The sequence below is a fragment of the Phoca vitulina genome, unplaced genomic scaffold (genome assembly GCF_004348235.1).
Source record: "Phoca vitulina isolate PV1807 unplaced genomic scaffold, GSC_HSeal_1.0 scaffold27, whole genome shotgun sequence".
NCBI classification, from domain to species: domain Eukaryota; kingdom Metazoa; phylum Chordata; class Mammalia; order Carnivora; family Phocidae; genus Phoca; species Phoca vitulina.
The window spans coordinates 17,525,439-17,543,848 of NW_022589730.1; the positions used below are offsets into that span (position 1 = coordinate 17,525,439).

General features: G+C 44.4%; 1 protein-coding gene across 1 annotated transcript in view; it reads left to right on the forward strand.

Moving 5' to 3' along the window:
- The window catches only part of ATP8B1 (ATPase phospholipid transporting 8B1), a 120,460-nt gene that overhangs the window by 86,738 nt on the left and 15,312 nt on the right, over positions 1–18,410 (forward strand). Inside the window, exons 12-18 of the mRNA XM_032422621.1 lie at positions 1,518–1,708; positions 3,930–4,138; positions 6,585–6,628; positions 7,308–7,464; positions 14,424–14,612; positions 16,404–16,516; positions 17,776–17,940. Coding sequence (XP_032278512.1) covers positions 1,518–1,708; positions 3,930–4,138; positions 6,585–6,628; positions 7,308–7,464; positions 14,424–14,612; positions 16,404–16,516; positions 17,776–17,940 — 1,068 coding nt within the window. The remainder of the gene's footprint in view (positions 1–1,517; positions 1,709–3,929; positions 4,139–6,584; positions 6,629–7,307; positions 7,465–14,423; positions 14,613–16,403; positions 16,517–17,775; positions 17,941–18,410) is intronic.

The following is an 18,410-nucleotide window of genomic DNA, read 5'->3' on the forward strand; positions in this document are numbered from 1 at the left end:
TGAGGGGTCCCCGAGACCACCCCCAGGTTTGGTGATTCACTAGGAGGACTCATAGAATAGAGCATCTAGTTGCCCTCATAGCTATGCTTACTGTGAGTTATTACAAAGCAAGATCAGCAAAGGCAAAAGGCCCGTGAGGCAGAGTCTGGAGGGAGCCAGGTGCCAGTTTCCAAGAGTCCTCTCCCAGGAGGGTCACATGGCCAGACACACTTAATTCCCTGAGCAACAATTTGTGACAGCCCATGTGAAATGTTGTCCATACCAGGGAAGCTCATTGGAGACTCTGTGCCTGGGCTTTTATTGGGATCTGGTCACATAGGCACCATCTGCCAGGCACGTACTAAAATTCCAGATTCCCTGAAGGAATGCAGGTGGTTGGCATAAGCCATATTGTTTTACACAAACAGGCACAAAGAGCCATTCTTATCAGGGAATAAGGAATAAGGAAACCCTTCCAAAATCTAAGTTCCCAGATGCCAGCCAAAGTCCAACCTTGCAAGCAAGTCGTTTGAGGATAGCATCTCAGGCCTGGCCCCAAATATTAGGCAGTCCTCTGATTTCCCAATGAGAATTCGTTTTTGCCCAAGTATTTAGTTTAATTTGAATACATAAACTTTTAGGGACTTCTAAAACTTACAGTACTTTACATATACATATTTAAAGTCATATAAAAGTAATATACTAGTTTAAGAAACAATTCGTTTTTCTCTGATACCACATTTCATGAAAACTTTGAACTTTTCAAGTGCATCTTCCATGTCATTGTCCTGGTTACGGCCAAAGTATTCACAATGAGTTCTTTGTGCCATAGTGGTTTTGAGATATAGCACTTCTGGAATCTGTGTCCAGAAATTTAAATATGTCCTTGGAAATTGTATTCCTACCCATAAATATCCAAATACTACGAGGACAGTGGACTTTTCAGCCCCTAAGTGTATCCTCATAATTTTCCTAACAGGATATACTTACTGTGCTGCTTTTTAAGTGATCTTAAACTTGAAGTGATAATTAAATCTTCAGGAATAATTACCCAAATCTGGGTAAAATTCCCTTAACTTCTCTTTTAAAACTTATTTCCAAAAAAAAAATAAAACTTATTTCCATCAAATATTTTCTATAAGCATCCCAAGTCAGCATTGTTTGAAATTATTTCATGCTGAGATACCTTCCCCAAACAGTACAATATTATTCAAACTAAAAGCCATGGATCGAATGCCCTGTAATATGAGGATGTTTAAAGATTTGAATGTAAGACACCACTTTCTCTTTCAAACTATAGCTTTGGGGACAAAACTGTACCTAGATGTGTTATGTAGGATAGATCAGTCAATGATTGAACTCAAACAGGCTTTCAAAGCATCCTGATGGTGCCATTTTTCCTTTAAGTGTGTTGTTTTTACAGACTACTAAATTATCATTAACATGCAAAGTACTGAGTAAGGTTAATTAGCATCTATGACATTCTGGGAGTTGGCAATCTGTCTTCCAAATACACTTAAATGTTTCATGTCTTCTAGATCTTTGTTGTTCTCATCCTGGTTTCTGCGGGTCTTGCCATTGGCCATGCTTACTGGGAAGCTCAAGTTGGCAATTGTTCTTGGTACCTCTATGATGGAGAAGACTATACACCTTCCTACCGTGGATTCCTAAATTTCTGGGGCTACATCATTATTCTAAATACCATGGTGCCCATCTCTCTCTATGTCAGGTAAGGCTCTCCTCTCTTTGGCCTTCTGCTTTAAGGGAAGTATGTAGTACATTTTCCCCACTTTGCACCTTCATTTCTATCAGTAATTGTTGGCCTTTGAGGCCATAAAGAACAAGTAAGAAAATAACGTTCGTCTCAGGATTGGGGGTAATGGAAGGAAAGGAAATGAACACTGGAGTGTCTGCTCTGCGCCCCGCACAGCGCCTTTTATCTTGACCACTTTGCCGATGAGACCCCCAGAGTTCAGAAGTCACTCACTGGGTAAGATGCCTTCTCAGGGGACTTCAGAGCCCAGGCTTCAGAAGGGGCCTTGGGACAAGGTGGAGATGTCCAGTGTCATGGGAAAACTTAGTTGTTTTCCTTTTCAGGAGCCTTCCTAATCTCTTAGCTGGGTCTTCCTTATTACCACCTGGCATGTCCGTTGCTTGTAAAATGCTTGCTGGCCACTGCTTTCCAATGGGAATGCCCCTCTCCTCGCCCTCTGTCAGCCTCTCAGAATGTTCTGTTTCTCTTCTCAGTCTCAACCACAATAGAGGAGGCAGGGTCCTGTCTCTGACAAGTGGTGATAACTTGCTTGGTGAGATTTCTTCCTCGTTCACTTCTTTCCTTCTTTAACATCAAGGTTTGCTTCATTCATCAGTTGGATTTTAGACCACTGGAAGGGGAGCTGTGTCTTGGAACATCCTCAGCAGCCAGAGTCTCCTCTAAGTGCCAATTAAGTAACAGCCCAGAGACATACAAGATCACATATACTTCTGTAATTAGAAGTACTTGTTTTATTTTAATTTTATTATATGTGCATTTGTTTTCTTTGTAATCTTATTATATGTAGTTACTGCTGTTCTTTTACCATGAAGTAGAGCCCTGGGGAGCCATGTGTTGTTTGCAGTCACTTAAAAAAACAAAAAAAAACAAAAAAAAACTGAGATGAGTTTTACCTTTGTCGAGGGAGCTATTAAACAGATTATTTTGTTTAAAGCTGTATGTTATAAAATAAACTGTGTGTGTCAGTTTCGGTTTTAAAAAGTCATGTCATGTGATTAATGTGATTTCCTTATTTCTCTTGAAAATGGAAGGTCCTTCTAGAGCATAAGTCGGATCAGGTCATTCTGCTCTGTTTTCTACCCTACGGTAGCTTTCCATTTCCTTCAGGATAAATTCATTACTGAGGCCACCCTGTGACCCACAAGGCCCGGCGTGGTCTGGTTCCCCCCACCCCATCGCCTCCTATACCGCCTCCCCCCCCAGGCTTCCTCCACTCCAGCCCCCTGGCTGCTCCTCAGTGCGGCGCCATACCTGCCCCAGAGCCTTTGCACCTGCTCTGGTCTTTGCCTGGAATGTTTCTCCCTCTTATCTACGTGGTTGCTCTTTCATTTCCTTCAGGCCTCTGCTCGAACATCCCCCCATCACGCTGGCCTTTCCTGACCCACTCTATCTTAAATGTCACTTCCGTTCCCTGTTGGTCTTCATCTTCCCTGCTTTGATGTTCTGCAGGGATTTTGTCTGTTTTGTTTGCTGATGTGGCCTCCTATGTCTGTACATAGTAGGCACTCAGGAAATATTTATAGGGTGAGGGAAAGAGTTCTTTTTCCCTCTCTTTAATTTATTATAAAGACCTCTTTTGCCCACTCAACATTGGCTGAATATTTAAACAGCTTCCTTATAACTGAGATATATTTAATCCCTTGGAGTTTTAAAATCAAGATGATTCTTTTAGAATATCTTATTTGGGACCTTCTTTAACTTCATAAGAATTTAGGGGGGAAAACTATGCTTTTTCACAGTGTGGAATCACAGTGTAGGAGTTACTTACCAAAAGCGCTCGGGCCTACTTGTGAGCACACAGGTCTGTAGCCTGGTGGACCCTCACCTCCAATTAGGGGCACAGGTGAGCGCAGCCTTTCCAGTTGTCCCCGGGTGCCACGGGAATGAGAGAAAAGAGAGTAGGGATTGCCACATCGTCACCATGTCACCGGTCCCACAGGGCCATGGGCTGAGGGTCAGACATACTGAGGAGTGAGTGAGAAATCACACTGAACAAGGCTGGAGAAAGATGTGTCTGGTCAGGAGAACCCAGAGGCTGGGCACATAGACCCCGCATGGCTTGTCTTTCTGCGGATGAGCAGCTCGTTCCCGGGCACGCAAGTGAAGATGAAGCCCGCTCCCTGCCTCTCGGATCTGAGAGCGCCACCCAAAGTAACCTTTCATCTTGTCCTCCTAGTGTGGAGGTGATCCGTCTTGGACAGAGTTACTTCATCAACTGGGACCTGCAGATGTACTATCCTGAGAAGGACACGCCCGCAAAGGCGAGAACCACCACGCTGAACGAGCAGCTCGGCCAGATCCATTACGTGTTCTCGGATAAGACAGGGACGCTCACACAAAATATCATGACCTTTAAGAAGTGCTGCATCAATGGGCAAATATATGGTGAGTGGAAGCCGGTACTCGGTCCCCAGGCCTCTGTGACCAGGGCCCGCCTTCCCAGAACTGCTGGGGCCATCCCCGAGCCCAGCCCTGGTGGCCATTCTGGGCTGAGTTCGGAGGGGGCTTCGCTGATGGCATCGGGAACACGCGCGGGGGAGAGGTCAGCGGTCAGAAACAGGCACACGTTCCTCAAAAAATGAAACAGGAAGTTACCATGTGATCCAACAGTGCCACTTCTTGGTGTAAACCCAAAAGAACCAAAAGCAGGGACTGGGAGAGAGATGTGCACAAATATGTTCATATCAGCGTATTCACAATAGCTAAAGTGTGGAAGCAACCCAAGTGTCCATCAGTGGATGAGTGCATAAAATGTGGTCTCCACATACGCCGGAGTATTAGTCCTGAAAAGGAAGCCGTTCTGACACACGCCATCCCATGGATGAGCCTAGAGGACACTAGGCTCCGTGAAATGAAGCAGTCACGGAAGGACGCATACAGTATGAATCCATGTATCTGAGGCCCTAGAGCAGTCAAATTTACACAGACAGGGAGTGGAAGGGGTGGTTGCCAGGGGCTGGGGGGAGGGGAGGTTGGGCACTTACTGTTTAATCAGTACTGAGTTTCAGCTTTACCAGATGAACGAGCTCTGGAGCGGGTGGGGGTGATGCTGCAGAGCAGCTGGACTGTAGTTAATGTCACCGAACTGTACACCTGAAAAATACTTAAGGTGGGAGGCGCCTGCGTGGCTCAGTTGGCTCAGGTCATGATCCCGGGACCCTGGGATCGAGCCCCGCATCGGGCTCCCTGCTTGGCGGGGAGCCTGCTTCTCTCTCTGCCTGCTGCTCCCCCCGCTTGTCCTCTCTTTCTCTCTGTCAAATAAATAAATAAAATGTTTTTAAAAAACGGTTAGGGCGCCTGGGTGGCTCAGTTGGTTAAGCGACTGCCTTTGGCTCAGGTCATGATCCTGGAGTCCTGGGATCGAGTCCCGAATCGGGCTCCCTGCTCCGCGGGGAGTCTGCTTCTCCCTCTGACCCCCCCCCCTCTCGTGTGCTCTCTCTCTCTCAAATAAATAAATAAAATCTTTAAAAAAAAAAAAAAACGGTTAGGGGGCGCCTGGGTGGCTCAGTCGTTAAGCGTCTGCCTTCAGCTCAGGTCATGATCCCAGGGTCCTGGGATCGAGCCCCACATCGGGCTCCCTGCTCAGCAGGAAGCCTGCTTCTCCCTCTCTCAGTCCCACTGCTTGTGTTCCCTCTCTCACTGTGTCTGTCTCTGTCAAATAAATAAATAAATAAAATCTTAAAAAAAAAAAAAACGGTTAAAGTGGTGAATTTTATATGTATTTCCCCATAATTATTTTGAAAAAGTTGATTTCCATTCTAATGTTCTGAAATATGCTGTATATTTATAAAAAATGTTAAGGCTAATACTGTATTCAATCAGAATGCTCTAACTTTTAAATAAAGACTTAATACAATTTTTAATTTCTTTTTAGAGAGATTTTATTTATTTGAGAGAGAGCGAGAGAGCGCACAAGCAGGGGAAGGAGCAGAGGGAGAGGCATAACTAGACTCCATTGTGAGCACAGAGCTCGATGTGGAGCTCAGTCCCACCACCCCAAGATCACCACTCCAGCCAAAATCAAGAGTTGGACGTGGGGCTCCTGGGTGGCTCAGTCGGTTAAGCGGGCGACTCTTGGTTTCAGTTCAGGTCATGATCTCAGGAGGGATCAAGCCCCGTGTCGGGCTCTGTGCTCAGCAGGGAGTTTGCTTGAGGGCTCTCTCTCCCTCCCTCCCTCCCTCTCCCTCTGCCACCCCACTGTGTGCTCGCTCTCTCTTTCTCTCAAATAAATAAATAAATCTAAAAAAAAAAAAAAGAAGAGTCAGATGCTTATCTGACTGAGCTAACCAGGCACCCACTTAACACAATTTTTTAAAAGAGCCTTAAGAACGCTGTGTGCTTTTTCCTTGTAGAAAACTACTATACCGTGAATGTGTTTTCGCATAAGGAGCATCTCTGACATGGGGGACCGTGAGGAAGGTGGCAGGATACTGGGGGTTAAGGAAATGGTCCTCATGTGCATGGGGGCAGTCCCTTTAGAGCTGGGGGGTAAGTAAAGCACTTCAAGGGACAGGAGTCTGGCCCCAGAGGAGGATGCAGTGTAGAAGGACAGAGGCACCAGTATTTGAACCTCTAGACTGGAGATCAGCAAACTTCTGTAAAGAGCCAGGTAGAAAGCGTTTGAGCCTTTGCAGGCCATATATTGTTTGCATCAGATTTTCTTCTTTGTTAGGTATTATTTTGTTTTCACAACTCTTGAAAAATGTGAAAATCGTTCTAAACTTGAAGGCTGTCCAGAAACAAGCTGAGACCCACAGAACCGAAGCAAGGTGGGGAGGGACCTCTGCACACCGATGGAGACTCAATTTCTTTTGTCCTGTTTGTTTCTCAGGAGACCATCGGGATGCTTCTCAAAACAGTGATAGCAAGATAGAGGTGAGTCCTTTCATTTAAGGAAGGGTTTGGGGGTGTGTATTAGTTGCCCACGACGATGGCTGTAACAAGGTACCACCAAATGGGTGGCTTAAAACAACAGAAATTCATTCTCTCACAGCTCTGGAGGCCAGACGTCTGAAATCAAGCTTCCAGCAGGGCCACATCCCTCTGCGGTTCTAGGGAAGAACCCTTCCTTGCCTCCTCCTAGCTTCTGGTGATGGCCTGCAGTCCTTGCCGTTCCTTGGCTTACAGACCCAGCACTTACATGTCTGCTTCCATAGTCCCATGGCTCACTCCCTGGGTATCTGTGTGTCTGCGTCCAGATTTCCCTCCTCCTATAAAGACACCAGTCATTGGATTAGTGCCCAGCCTCATCCAGTAGGACCTCGTCTTAACTCGATTACATCTGCAAAGACCTTCTTTCCAAATAAGGTCATCCTCACAGCTACCAGGGGTTAGGACTTCCACCTATCTTTTTGGGGGACACCATTCAACCCACCACAGGATGTCTTTTTGTTTTAAGACAGGTGTGAGCGCACTTGACACTTAAGAGTGTGTTAAGATCCCAAGATGACTTTTCCATAAAGACTTGGCTTCAGAGACAAGCTCCTGTCCTTTGTGAAGCCCACGTGGACGTTTTCAAAATCACGTGTTTGTTTGCTCTCTCCACTTCTTTCAGCAAGTCGATTTTAGCTGGAATATGTTTGCTGATGGGAAGCTTGCGTTTTATGACCACTATCTCATTGAGCAAATCCAGTCAGGGAAGGAGTCTGAAGTTCGACAGTTTTTCTTCCTGCTGGCGGTTTGCCACACGGTCATGGTGGATCGCATTGATGGTGAGTGTTTCTCTGGCATCTCGGACGCCAGGGAGCAGTGTTTTCGTTTACCGGTAGCTCCCGCTGGGAACTCAAGCGCATGTAAAGTAGTAGGCCTGACAAGTCTGTCTCTTACTCAAGCAGTGAACATTTGTGAGCCCTACCCTGATGGTAGATGAGGTGGCAAAGCACGAAACCAGCTCTCAGTCTCTGAAAATGTCCAACTCCTCCACAGTTACGGCTCCAAATGTGTTTATCACTTTGCAAGTGAAATCTTATCGTTAAGAGAAATGATTGACTCTAGCATGATACTAGAAGAATCACAATCTTCCCACCCTGTTATTACTTGACATTTATTGAGAGTGAAGAGTCAAGCCTTATCTGGATCATAAGGGGACTTTGAACTTGAACAATCTTTACTACAAAATAATTTCAGAGAGAATTTATTCTCTAGATTCAGATGTGTTTGGGGTTTGAAATAATACCCACCAGAGCCTGGGCTCACTTAAGGTGCCTTTTTCTTTGGAAGGAGCATAATTAACGTATATTTGCATGGGAGCCAGCAAAGCTGACTTGTAGGTTCCTTTGTAGAATTCTTTCTTCTTTCTTTCTTTCTTTTTTTTTAAGATTTTATTTATTTGAGAGTGAGCAGAGAGAGAGAGCACACGAGCGGGGGGAGGAGCAGAGGGAGAAGCAGACTTCCCACTGAGCAGGGAGCCCCATGCGGGGCTCGATCCCAGGACCCTGGGATCATGACCTGAGCCGAAGGCAGATGCTTAATGACTGAGCCACCCAGGCACCTCCCCTTTGCAGAATTCTTTTTTTTTTTTTTTAATTTAATTTTATTATGTTATGTTAGTTACCATACATTACACCATTTTTGATGTAGTGTTCCATGATTCATTGTTTGCGTATAACACCCAGTGCTCCATTCAATACGTGCCCTCTTTAATACCCATCACCAGGCTAACCCATCCCCCCAACCCCCTCCCCTCTAAGACCCTCAGTTTGTTTCTCAGAGTCCATAGTTTCTCATGGTTCGTCTACCCCTCTGATTTCCCCACCTTCATTTTTCCCTTCCTGCTATCTTCTTTTTTTTAACATATAATGTATTATTTGTTTCAGAGGTACAGGTCTGTGATTCATCAGTCTTACACGATTCACAGCACTCACCATAGCACATACCCTCCCCAATGTCCATCATCCAGCACCCCCATCCCTCCCACCCCCCACCACTCCAGCAACCCTCAGTTCATTTCCTGAGATTAAGAATTCCTCATATCAGTGAGATCATATGATACATGTCTTTCTCTGATTGACTTATTTCACTCAGCATAATACCCTCCAGTTCCATCCACGTTGTGGCAAATGGCAAGATTTCGGGTTTTTTTTTTTTTTTTATGGCTGCATAATATTCCATTGTGTGTGTGTGTGTGTGTGTGTGTGTGTGTGTGTGTGTGTGTGTGTGTATACACCACATCTTCTTTATCCATTCATCTGTTGATGGACATCTTGGCTCTTTCCATAGTTTGGCTATTGTGGATGTTGCTGCTATAAACATTGGGGTGCATGTACCCCTTCGGATCACTACATTTGTATCTTTGGGATAAATACCCAGTAGCCCTTTGCAGAATTCTTAAATGCAGTGGTGCCAACTTTGTTGTAGCAACTTGGTCCAGTGTCTGTGAAAGCCAGCCATTTTTTCACATATGGACATTACAGTAAGTTATAGAAATACACCTGTGCGTTATAGAAAGAGCAAAAGGGGGCGCCTGGGTGGCTCAGATGGTTAAGCATCTGTTTTCAGCTCAGGTCATGATCCCAGGGTCCTGGGATCGAGTCCCGCATCGGGCTCCCTGCTCAGCAGGGAGCCTGCTTCTCCCTCTGCCTCTGCCTCTCTCTCTCTCTCTCTCTCTCTCCCTGTCTCTCATGAATAAATAAATAAAATCTTTAAAAAAAAAAAAAAAAGAAAGAGTAAAAGGAACCCTTTTGGCATTTCTGCAATGAAGCACGGTCTGCCTGTCCAGCCTCCACTAGAATTAGTTCAGTGTAGGAAGGAGCCTTTCTGTTTTCTGACCTTGCGATATCACGCGTGGCAAGTACGAACTTTCCGGGGGAGGAATATGGAGAAAAACTGAATGTGGACAACCTCTACGTGCTATCTTTCAGCAGATTTCAAAGAAACCCATTCCAAGGATGGCTATAATGGTGCAGTAAAGAAAGACCAACGACAGAATTCAAATTGGGACAGGTACATGGAAGGCTATTAACAGGCAAAGTGGGGGAAGACAGAAAGAGACACACCAGGTCATGAATAACCAACACAGAGGTCCAAGTCTGTTTCTAGCTGAGCATATTTTACTCACACAGTAAGCATCCACTATGATATTTCTTTTTTTTTTTTTTAAATGTTTTATTTATTTATTCATGAGAGTCAGAGAGGCAGAGGCAGAGGGAGAAGCAGGCTCCCCGCCTAGCAGGGAGCCCGATGCGGGACTCGATCCCAGGACCCTGGGATCATGACCTGAGCCGAAGGCAGACCCTTAACCATCTGAGCCACCCAGGCGCCCATATTTCTTTTTTTTTAAAGATTTTATTATTTGAGAGAGACAGAGAGAGAGTATGAGAGGGGGGAGGGTTAGAGAGAGAAGCAGACGCCCTGCTGAGCTGGGAGCCCGATGCGGGACTCGATCCTGGGACTCCAGGATCATGACCTGAGCCGAAGGCAGTTGCTTAACCAACTGAGCCACCCAGGCGCCCCACTATGCTATTTCTAAGCAACTTGGTTCTCTTAGGTCTTGACTCATTAGTAAAATTATTCTCCCCCCACCCCTTTTTTTAATAGCATGTGGTGGTATTTTGAGAACTAAACAGCCTACTTAGGCAAACATACTTCAATCTTCTGGCCTGTACTTTCTTTTCTCCTCCCTGGGATATTATGGGAAGGGCCCTATTTTGCTAGAGATGGGCTGGCCCCGTTTGGGTTCCTGCCACAGCGCATGGTACAGACCTGAGTGTTCTGTCCGAGCACCAGTGTCCTCGGTGTTGCAGGCAGAAGGTTGGAGTTCAAGGTCCCTTCCAGCCTAACGTCGTGCAGCTCTTTGTCCCACTGTCCACTGAGGCAAAGAGTTGTACATCCCAAGGAAACTTCTTTCACACAGTGTGTGATGGGCAATTGCTATAGCCCCTGAGAATGAAGAACAGCTGGGTTTCTAGCACAGGAGGTTAAAAGAAATTGGTTTGGGTTTGATACATAAAGTACCTTGAAAGGGTCCCTTGGAAGGACCTTGGGAACCGCTCCTCCAAATATGATGGATAATCCAGCCCCAGAAGGCCCAGGGACCTGCCTGAGCCATGCAGCAGGTCAAAACCCCTTCTAGTTGGGTCCCCTTGCAATCCCCCATGCTGGGGCACCTTTGCTTTTGCTCTTGCATTTTCTCTCTTTTGTAAGAATAATGGAGACCTGCCAGTGTTTTATTACATGTGACATCAACAGGAGAGGGGAGGCAATCCTTTCGTGCCCATTGCCGTATCCATCAGACTAGCTCAGCAGGCAATTTGTGTGACCTGAGTGTGGAGTCCCTGTGGAGGCACCTGGGGAAAGAGCGTGGAGAGTTGGCTCTGATTTTCTATTGCTCCGTAATGAGTGACCGCAACTCCATAGCTGGAAACACCCATTCATTAGCCCCTAGTTCTGTAGGTCAGAAGTCTGGGCATGGCATGACAGGGTTCTCTGCTCAAGATCTCCCTAAAACCGAGGTCAGGCCATGTGCTCATCTGGAGCTCCGAGTCCTCCTCCAGGCTCATGTGGGAGTGCAGGACTCTGTTCTCTGTAGTCAAAGGACGGTGGTCTTCATTCCCTGCTCCTGCAGGGGAATGGGGGTGGGGGGGATGGCTCCACATGGCCCCTAACATCTTCAAAGCCAGCAAACAAGAATCTCCTTTGCATGGAACCCCTTATATGCTTCGAATCTCTCTCCCCAGGAAAAGCCCTGCCCCTTTTAAGGACTGACCTAATTAGGTTGGGAACACTCAGATAATCTCCCTATCTTGAGGGCACCTGATTTGGACCTTAATTACACCTGCAAAATCCCTTCCCAGCAGTACCTAGATTAGCATTTGAATAACTGGGAGGAGGTGTGTGTGTACATGGGGTGGTGGGGGAGGGCAGGAACCTTGGGGCCACCTTTGATTCCTGCCTCCCGCAGAGGCTGTGTGAGAGCGGAGTGTAGAAGGCTTGGAGGCCCTTTCTTCGCCTGCAGGTCTTGAAGTCAGGATGTGCTGTGGTTAGAGGCTGCGATTTAGGAGGCTGGAGCAGGGGGACACAGAGGCCGCACGGAGGCTGAGGGCCTGGATTAGGGTGGGGTCTGTGGGAAGGACGAGGAAGTCACAAATGGGGGAGACATTCCACAAGTGATTTGCAGGGGGTGAGATTGTTGAGGGGGTCATCGGAGAGGTCATTTCATGGGCTTCAGGGCTGGTGACCCGGAGATGGGGGGCTGGGAGCCACCAGAGGAAGCCATGGCCGGAGGCTCGCCATGGGTGCGATTTGCCGTTCGAGCATCTCTTTTACCCGCGCCGGTTTCATGGTCCACAAATTAGTTTCTGAAAGAAAAGAATGTCTCTCTGGTTGCCTCTAAGTGTACGGTAAATAAAGAGTTCTCTTTGGAAATGGTTTCCAAGGATTACTTTTTTTGTCCCGGTTTCTTCCTGCAAAACACTAAGTTGGAGTTTGGACCAGCTCCCTGAGTTCCTTCCTGTCTCTATTCGTCTGCAATTCTGTGACTCCATTACGAGAACCAAATGGAAGGCGGGGGTAGGGGGGTGGTGGTGGTGGTGGTTTGGTAATGATAACAATATCAGTGTTTGTTCCAGATACGATTGTCTTAGTCATGGGAACTTTACCACCTTTTATCATTTCATTGCTTTTTTTCTGTTGGAAATAAGCTTGCCATTAGCATGGTGCTGTGTCAGCTACACTCGCCCGAGGGGTTGTGTCTCCACTGCTGGTTGTTCAGCTCTGCTCAAATATTTTGGCCTCTGGAGAGAGAGAGAGAGAGAGAGTGTGTGTGTTTCTAGAATGGATGGATTCAGCGTGTACATTCGTAACTTCTGGTATATGACTTCCTGGATGAACAGAAAACAACCCAAAGTGTCATCTTCAGTCACTAATTGGGAATTGATTGATCAGACTTAGAGTGAGCCATCTGAGCAGGTGTGTGGAGGTGGAACTCTCCCTGTAGCTTATTCACCCCGGAGCATCCTCTCCTTCCAGGTAGACTGATGGTGTAAAAAGCTGCCCATCCATCCATGGTCTGCATCCTGCTCAAACCATGGTGAGAAATGAAATGCCTTTTTCCGTGAAAATTCACCTGCCCGTAGAAGTACTTTTCTTTCCGCTTTGAAGCAGAATAACTGAAGTAGAAAAATGGATGGGCGCCTGGGTGGCTCAGTCAGTTAAGCGTCTGCCTTCAGCTCAGGTCATGATCCCAGGGTCCTGGGATCGAGTCCCGCATCGGCTCCCTGCTCAGCAGGGAGTCTGCTTCTCCCTCTCCCTCTGCCATTCCCCCCTGCTGGTGATCTCTCTCTCTCTCAAATAAAGAAATAAAATCTTAAAAAAAAAAAAAATGGAAAATCTTTTTCAACTTTTTACTGAAGTACAACATGTGTATGGAGACAAGCATATGGCTCAGTGAGTTTTTTTCACAAACTGAATCCTCCCTTGTCATGAACACCCAGACTTTAAAAAACAGAACATTATGAGTCCCATAGAAGTCCCTTTGTGTTCCCTTCCAGTCAGTGCCCCTCCAAGGGGACTGGTCATAACTTGGAATAGCCTGGGTTAGCTTTGTTGGTCTTGTGGTTTGTATAAATGCAATCACAGGGCATAGACTTGCATGTCTGCCTTCTTTGGCTCGACATGGTGAGATTTATTCCAGTTGTTGAAGTGTGCTTATGAACAGAAAGCGACTTTCCATTAATTAAGCATCAGGCGATGGAACAGATTGATGAATTTTGAGGTTTTTTTTTAGTATGGGACTATGGCTGTGGTGACCTAAGCACAGCCTTCCAGAGGGAAGATAAAGGGTACAACCCTTTTAGAAAATAAATGAGTAATATTTGCCAACAGACTTAAAAATTATCAGTATTCTTTAGCTCCTAGAGCTAAAGATTTTTTTTTTTTTAAGATTTTATTTATTTATTTGACAGAGAGAGACACAGCAAGAGAGGGAACACAGGCAGGGGGAGTGGGAGAAGGAGAAGCAGGCTTCCTGCTGAACTGAGAGCCCGATGCGGGGCTCGATCCCAGGACCCTGGGATCATGACCTGAGCTGAAGGCAGACGCTTAAAGACTGAGCCACCCAGGTGCCCTTAGCTCAGTATTTTCACTACTAGGAAGCTATCCTTAGAAAATAGTCAGCAAAACCTCTGTACACACACAAAATGGTTATTATGATGTTATTTTTAAGAGCAGAGAAATGTGGAAATAAGCTAAGTGCCTGTAATTGGAAAATGGTGACATGTTTACGTTCATTAAAATAATGTTTAGGAAGAATCTTTAAAGCTGTGTTAACATGCTCAAAATATAAGGTTCAAGTAACCAGGATGTAAATGTATATTCAGTATGAGAGAAACTGTTACCGAAATAGGCATTTTCAAAAGGACTGGAAAGAATTATAACACAGTGTCAATAATGTTGCTTTTCCTCCGGATGGTGGGATTATGGGAATTTTTTCCCTTATTCCTGGCCAGTTTTTTTTTTTTTTTTTACTTCTAGTTTATGTTACTGTTTCTAATTAGAAATAAAAACCTTAAAGTTTGAAGAGTGTTAATGTTGGCATACTCCTTAAGAATCAACGATACGTTTTCTTGGCGATGTTTTGGGCTTTGCATCCTTACCCCCACGTGAACCTCAGCAGTGAGCTCTGGGTGGTAAGCTCTGCATCTGGCTTTATAGCTTTTCTGGTTTTCTCTGTTAGGCCAGCTCAACTACCAGGCGGCCTCTCCTGACGAAGGCGCTCTAGTGAACGCTGCCAGGAACTTTGGCTTTGCCTTCCTCGCGAGGACCCAGAACACGATCACCATCAGTGAGTTGGGAACTGAGAGGACCTACGATGTTCTTGCCATTTTGGACTTCAACAGTGACCGGAAGCGAATGTCTATCATTGGTAGGTCTCCTTCGAGAGTCTGTGTCTGTGTAACACTCATTTAGATGCTGCCTTTTGCACATTTAATGATAATTTATTTAATGACCCCAGAATAAAACAGGCAATGAATGAACCACTTAGCTCCTGGGAGATTGCCACGGACTTATCGAAATGTGGTTTTTTCCCTTCATTCTGCCTGGTGTCCATCGCGCAAAGGGACAACGGCAGTGTATCTGAGTCTTGCACATGCTGGCATTCTTCCACGATATGAGCTGCCGGGTGCTGAATCGAGGGTGGGGACACGGTGGGTGGTCGAGCCGCACACACGTTGTTATTTTGTGAGGCCCTCCGAGCACTTCTGCCCTTCACTTGGCATCAGGGGAGGGAGAGGCGGCAGCGAGGGGTTCAGAGAAAAGCAAGGCTGTGCTTATGAAGCAGAAGTGAACCCCCAGTCCAGGCACGGGACAGCAGGCCACCAGGTGGAGAGGGTGACTGCTTCCCAGTGTCGAAAGTTTTAAGTTCATAATGTAAAACAATTTCAGACTTACAGAAAGACTGCAAGAATGGTTTAAAAAACTCTTGTATTCTCGTCCACATCCACCAACTATTAGCATGGGCCCCATAGCCTTCATCATTTTCATCACATACAGGTTCTTGTTTCCTGAACCATTTGAGAGTCAATTGTGGAGCTAATAAGCTGCTTTTCCCTAAATACTGAAGTAGGTATGTCCTATGAATAAGAACATTCACTTATATATAAATAAAATGGCCAGAATCAGAAAGTTCTAACATGAAACAATATTTTTATCTAATCTACAGGATGTTTTCAGATTTTACCGGAAGTTTTCTTTCTTTTCCCTTCTTTCCTTCCTTCCTTCCTGGTTCAAGATAAGATCCAGGATTGCATAGGGCATTAGGGTATTGTTAACTCTAGTCTCCTTTAATTTAGAAGTTTCTCAATTTTTTTTCTTTCACACATTGACATTTTTGAAAAGCACAGGCCCATTATTTTGTCGAAAGTCTCTCGATTTGGATTTGTGTGATATTCCCTCATGGTTGAATTCAGGTTATGCATTGTTGGCAGGAGGAGTACGTGGATTGGCGCTCTGTCCTTCCCAGCATATCACGTCTGCAGGCGCATGATTATTAGTGATGTTCGCTTTGATCACTCAGAAAGTGCCTATGAGATTTCTCCACTGTGAGATTGAATTTTTAACCAGTAAAAATATGTAGATTCAACTGTCTACTGAACACTGGTGTGGCACATTTTACTGAGTGCTTTCTGTGTGCCTTGCACTGATCTAGGCTGATTATCATGCCTGGCATTTACCTTGAAGAATTCAAAATCCAGTTAGCGATGAGGACACATGCTATTATTACTGCACAGATCCAAAAATCTAAGAAAAATGGTCACAGGGAGTCATGTTATGGTCTGAGTATTAAAGGCAGTAAGTGTTACAGGTTTATAGGTAAGAGAGATTCCTACGGCATTGAAAAAGAAGGCATCATGGAAGAACCTAGAACACGGCATGGTGCACAGTTGGCAATCAGTCAATATTTGCTGCAAAAATAAGTAAGAATATGAAAAACTGAGCTGACTAAAGGAATCTTCTCGTATTTATTTCACTATTACATTGTGTGTACATAGTGGCTTACTGAGCTTGTTGAGAGTGAAGTTTTTCTAGGTACATTCATGATTTTAAATTGTGAATTATTAGGAGACTAACACTTCAAATTAACTTTATAAATGTGGATTTCTATTACATAATCACACCTACCTTTATTATTTGCTTTTCCTTCTCTTGCTACTAGTGAGAACCCCAGAAGGCAATATCAGGCTTTATTGTAAAGGTGCTGACATTGTGATTTATGAACGGTTACATCAGATGAATCCTACAAAACAAGAGACACAGGATGCCCTGGATGTAAGTCCCACTCTTACCCTTTATGCCACAGATTGCAAACTTCCTTTCTGATACTATCTTGTAAGCTCAAGTGAGAGTTGTGTGTTAACTGTTGGCCTCTCCCTTGTCTCGGTATAGTTGTGTGGAAAGGGCATGAACGTAGGAATACGGCAGGCTTGTTCTGGTTCTGCCCCTGCTGCTGACTTCCTAGGACATGACCATGATGTCCTTTCCAGCATCCCAGGTCGGCAACATCTGCAGGACTAGCCCAGGGTAATGACTGGTCTCTCTTCTAGTGACCTTGAGCAAGCTACAGAACCATAGCGTCTTAATATCTGTGTGGCCTCCAAGAATTCCACCAACCTCCTACCAAGGAAGGTTGTTACAAGGGAAAGCATCTTGCACAATTCCCAGCATTTAGTAAGTGCTTAGTAGAGGGTAGTTTCTTCCCTTTACTTTAATGGTCTGGTCGAGTTTGGGGGCCAGCCAAAGGTCCTTCAGGAAGAAGCCTGTATGTACATGTTGTTTACTCTTGGGATCACATTTTTAGATATGTTGTTAAAGCAGTTACAGTGGGTAATTTCTCATGAAGATATGAACAATGGCAGTTTAATCAAACAGATGCAGAACCTTCCAAAGAATCTTTGAAAGCGGACACTCAGTTGGGTGAACTAGTTCCGCCATCTTGGCTAGACAAGATGCAGTTGTGAAGTAATAAAACCTTTTTACTGGCTCATACTTTAGCTATTTAAAATAGCTTAAATGTGTTCACCATGATTAAATTTTCCAGACACTCCTTTTCATTTAAATGTTTTATATCAGCTTTAACAGTGGCTCGGGTATTTCAGAATTGGCTTGAGGAAATAATGCTTGGTTGAGAGTTCATAGCTGATTGGGCTCGTAACAGTTTGTGGGAACAAGTTATAAAATTGTCAGGTCTGTGTTTACGATATCATTACACCCCAAGGCAGCTCCCTTGTCTGTTATTTTCTGAGTCATTATGAGAAAAAGTTTTCTTCACTCCAGTGACGTGATTTAGAAGAAATGTATACTTTTCTCTTTAACTAATTTGGGAACTACAAATAGGATCGGAGAATACTTGAATACTTAGAAAAACAAAGTATTTGTTTAATCTCGTCTACAGAATGTATTTATTCAGAATTCATTATCTTTCATGACCTCTTTTTAAATTCTTATTGTATTACTTCAAAGATTTCAAACTCGATCTTGAATTACATAAAATTAACTATTGTTTGTTGGATGGATTATCTTTTAAATAGATCTTTGCAAGTGAGACTCTTAGAACTCTGTGCCTTTGCTACAAGGAAATTGAAGAAAAAGAATATGAAGAATGGAATAAAAAGTTTATGGCTGCCAGTTTAGTCTCCACCAACCGGGATGAAGCTCTGGATAAAGTGTATGAAGAGATTGAAAAAGACTTAATTGTGAGTTTTAACCTTCATAATTTGATATTCTAAACAGAATTGGAAGTTTTATTAAGTTTTGTTATATTTTTAATCTCATGCTTGAAAGATAATTCTAACTTTAGCGTTTCAAATTGGTACAATGGAACTAGGTCATTTGAGTTTCTTTTGTTCAGCAAGCAAAATAGAAATTGCCATTATGAGAAACCAAAAGACAGAAAACATTGAGATTCTGATCTGATTCTATTATTTTTATATCACTCATTAAAATGCATTATGATTTTTACATGATAACAAACCACATATTTATTACATTTTGAGAATCACTGAAATGATTTTTATTTTGCAAAACCTTGAAACAAGAAAAATATACCGTTTATAAGTGAAATTTCTCAAAATTTAGTACTTACTGCTTGTAGAGTTTAGATTAGAAGGATATGTTCAACAAATAGCTGGTATCGACCTTTAGTGAAAGGAAGTGGCTTGTGTCC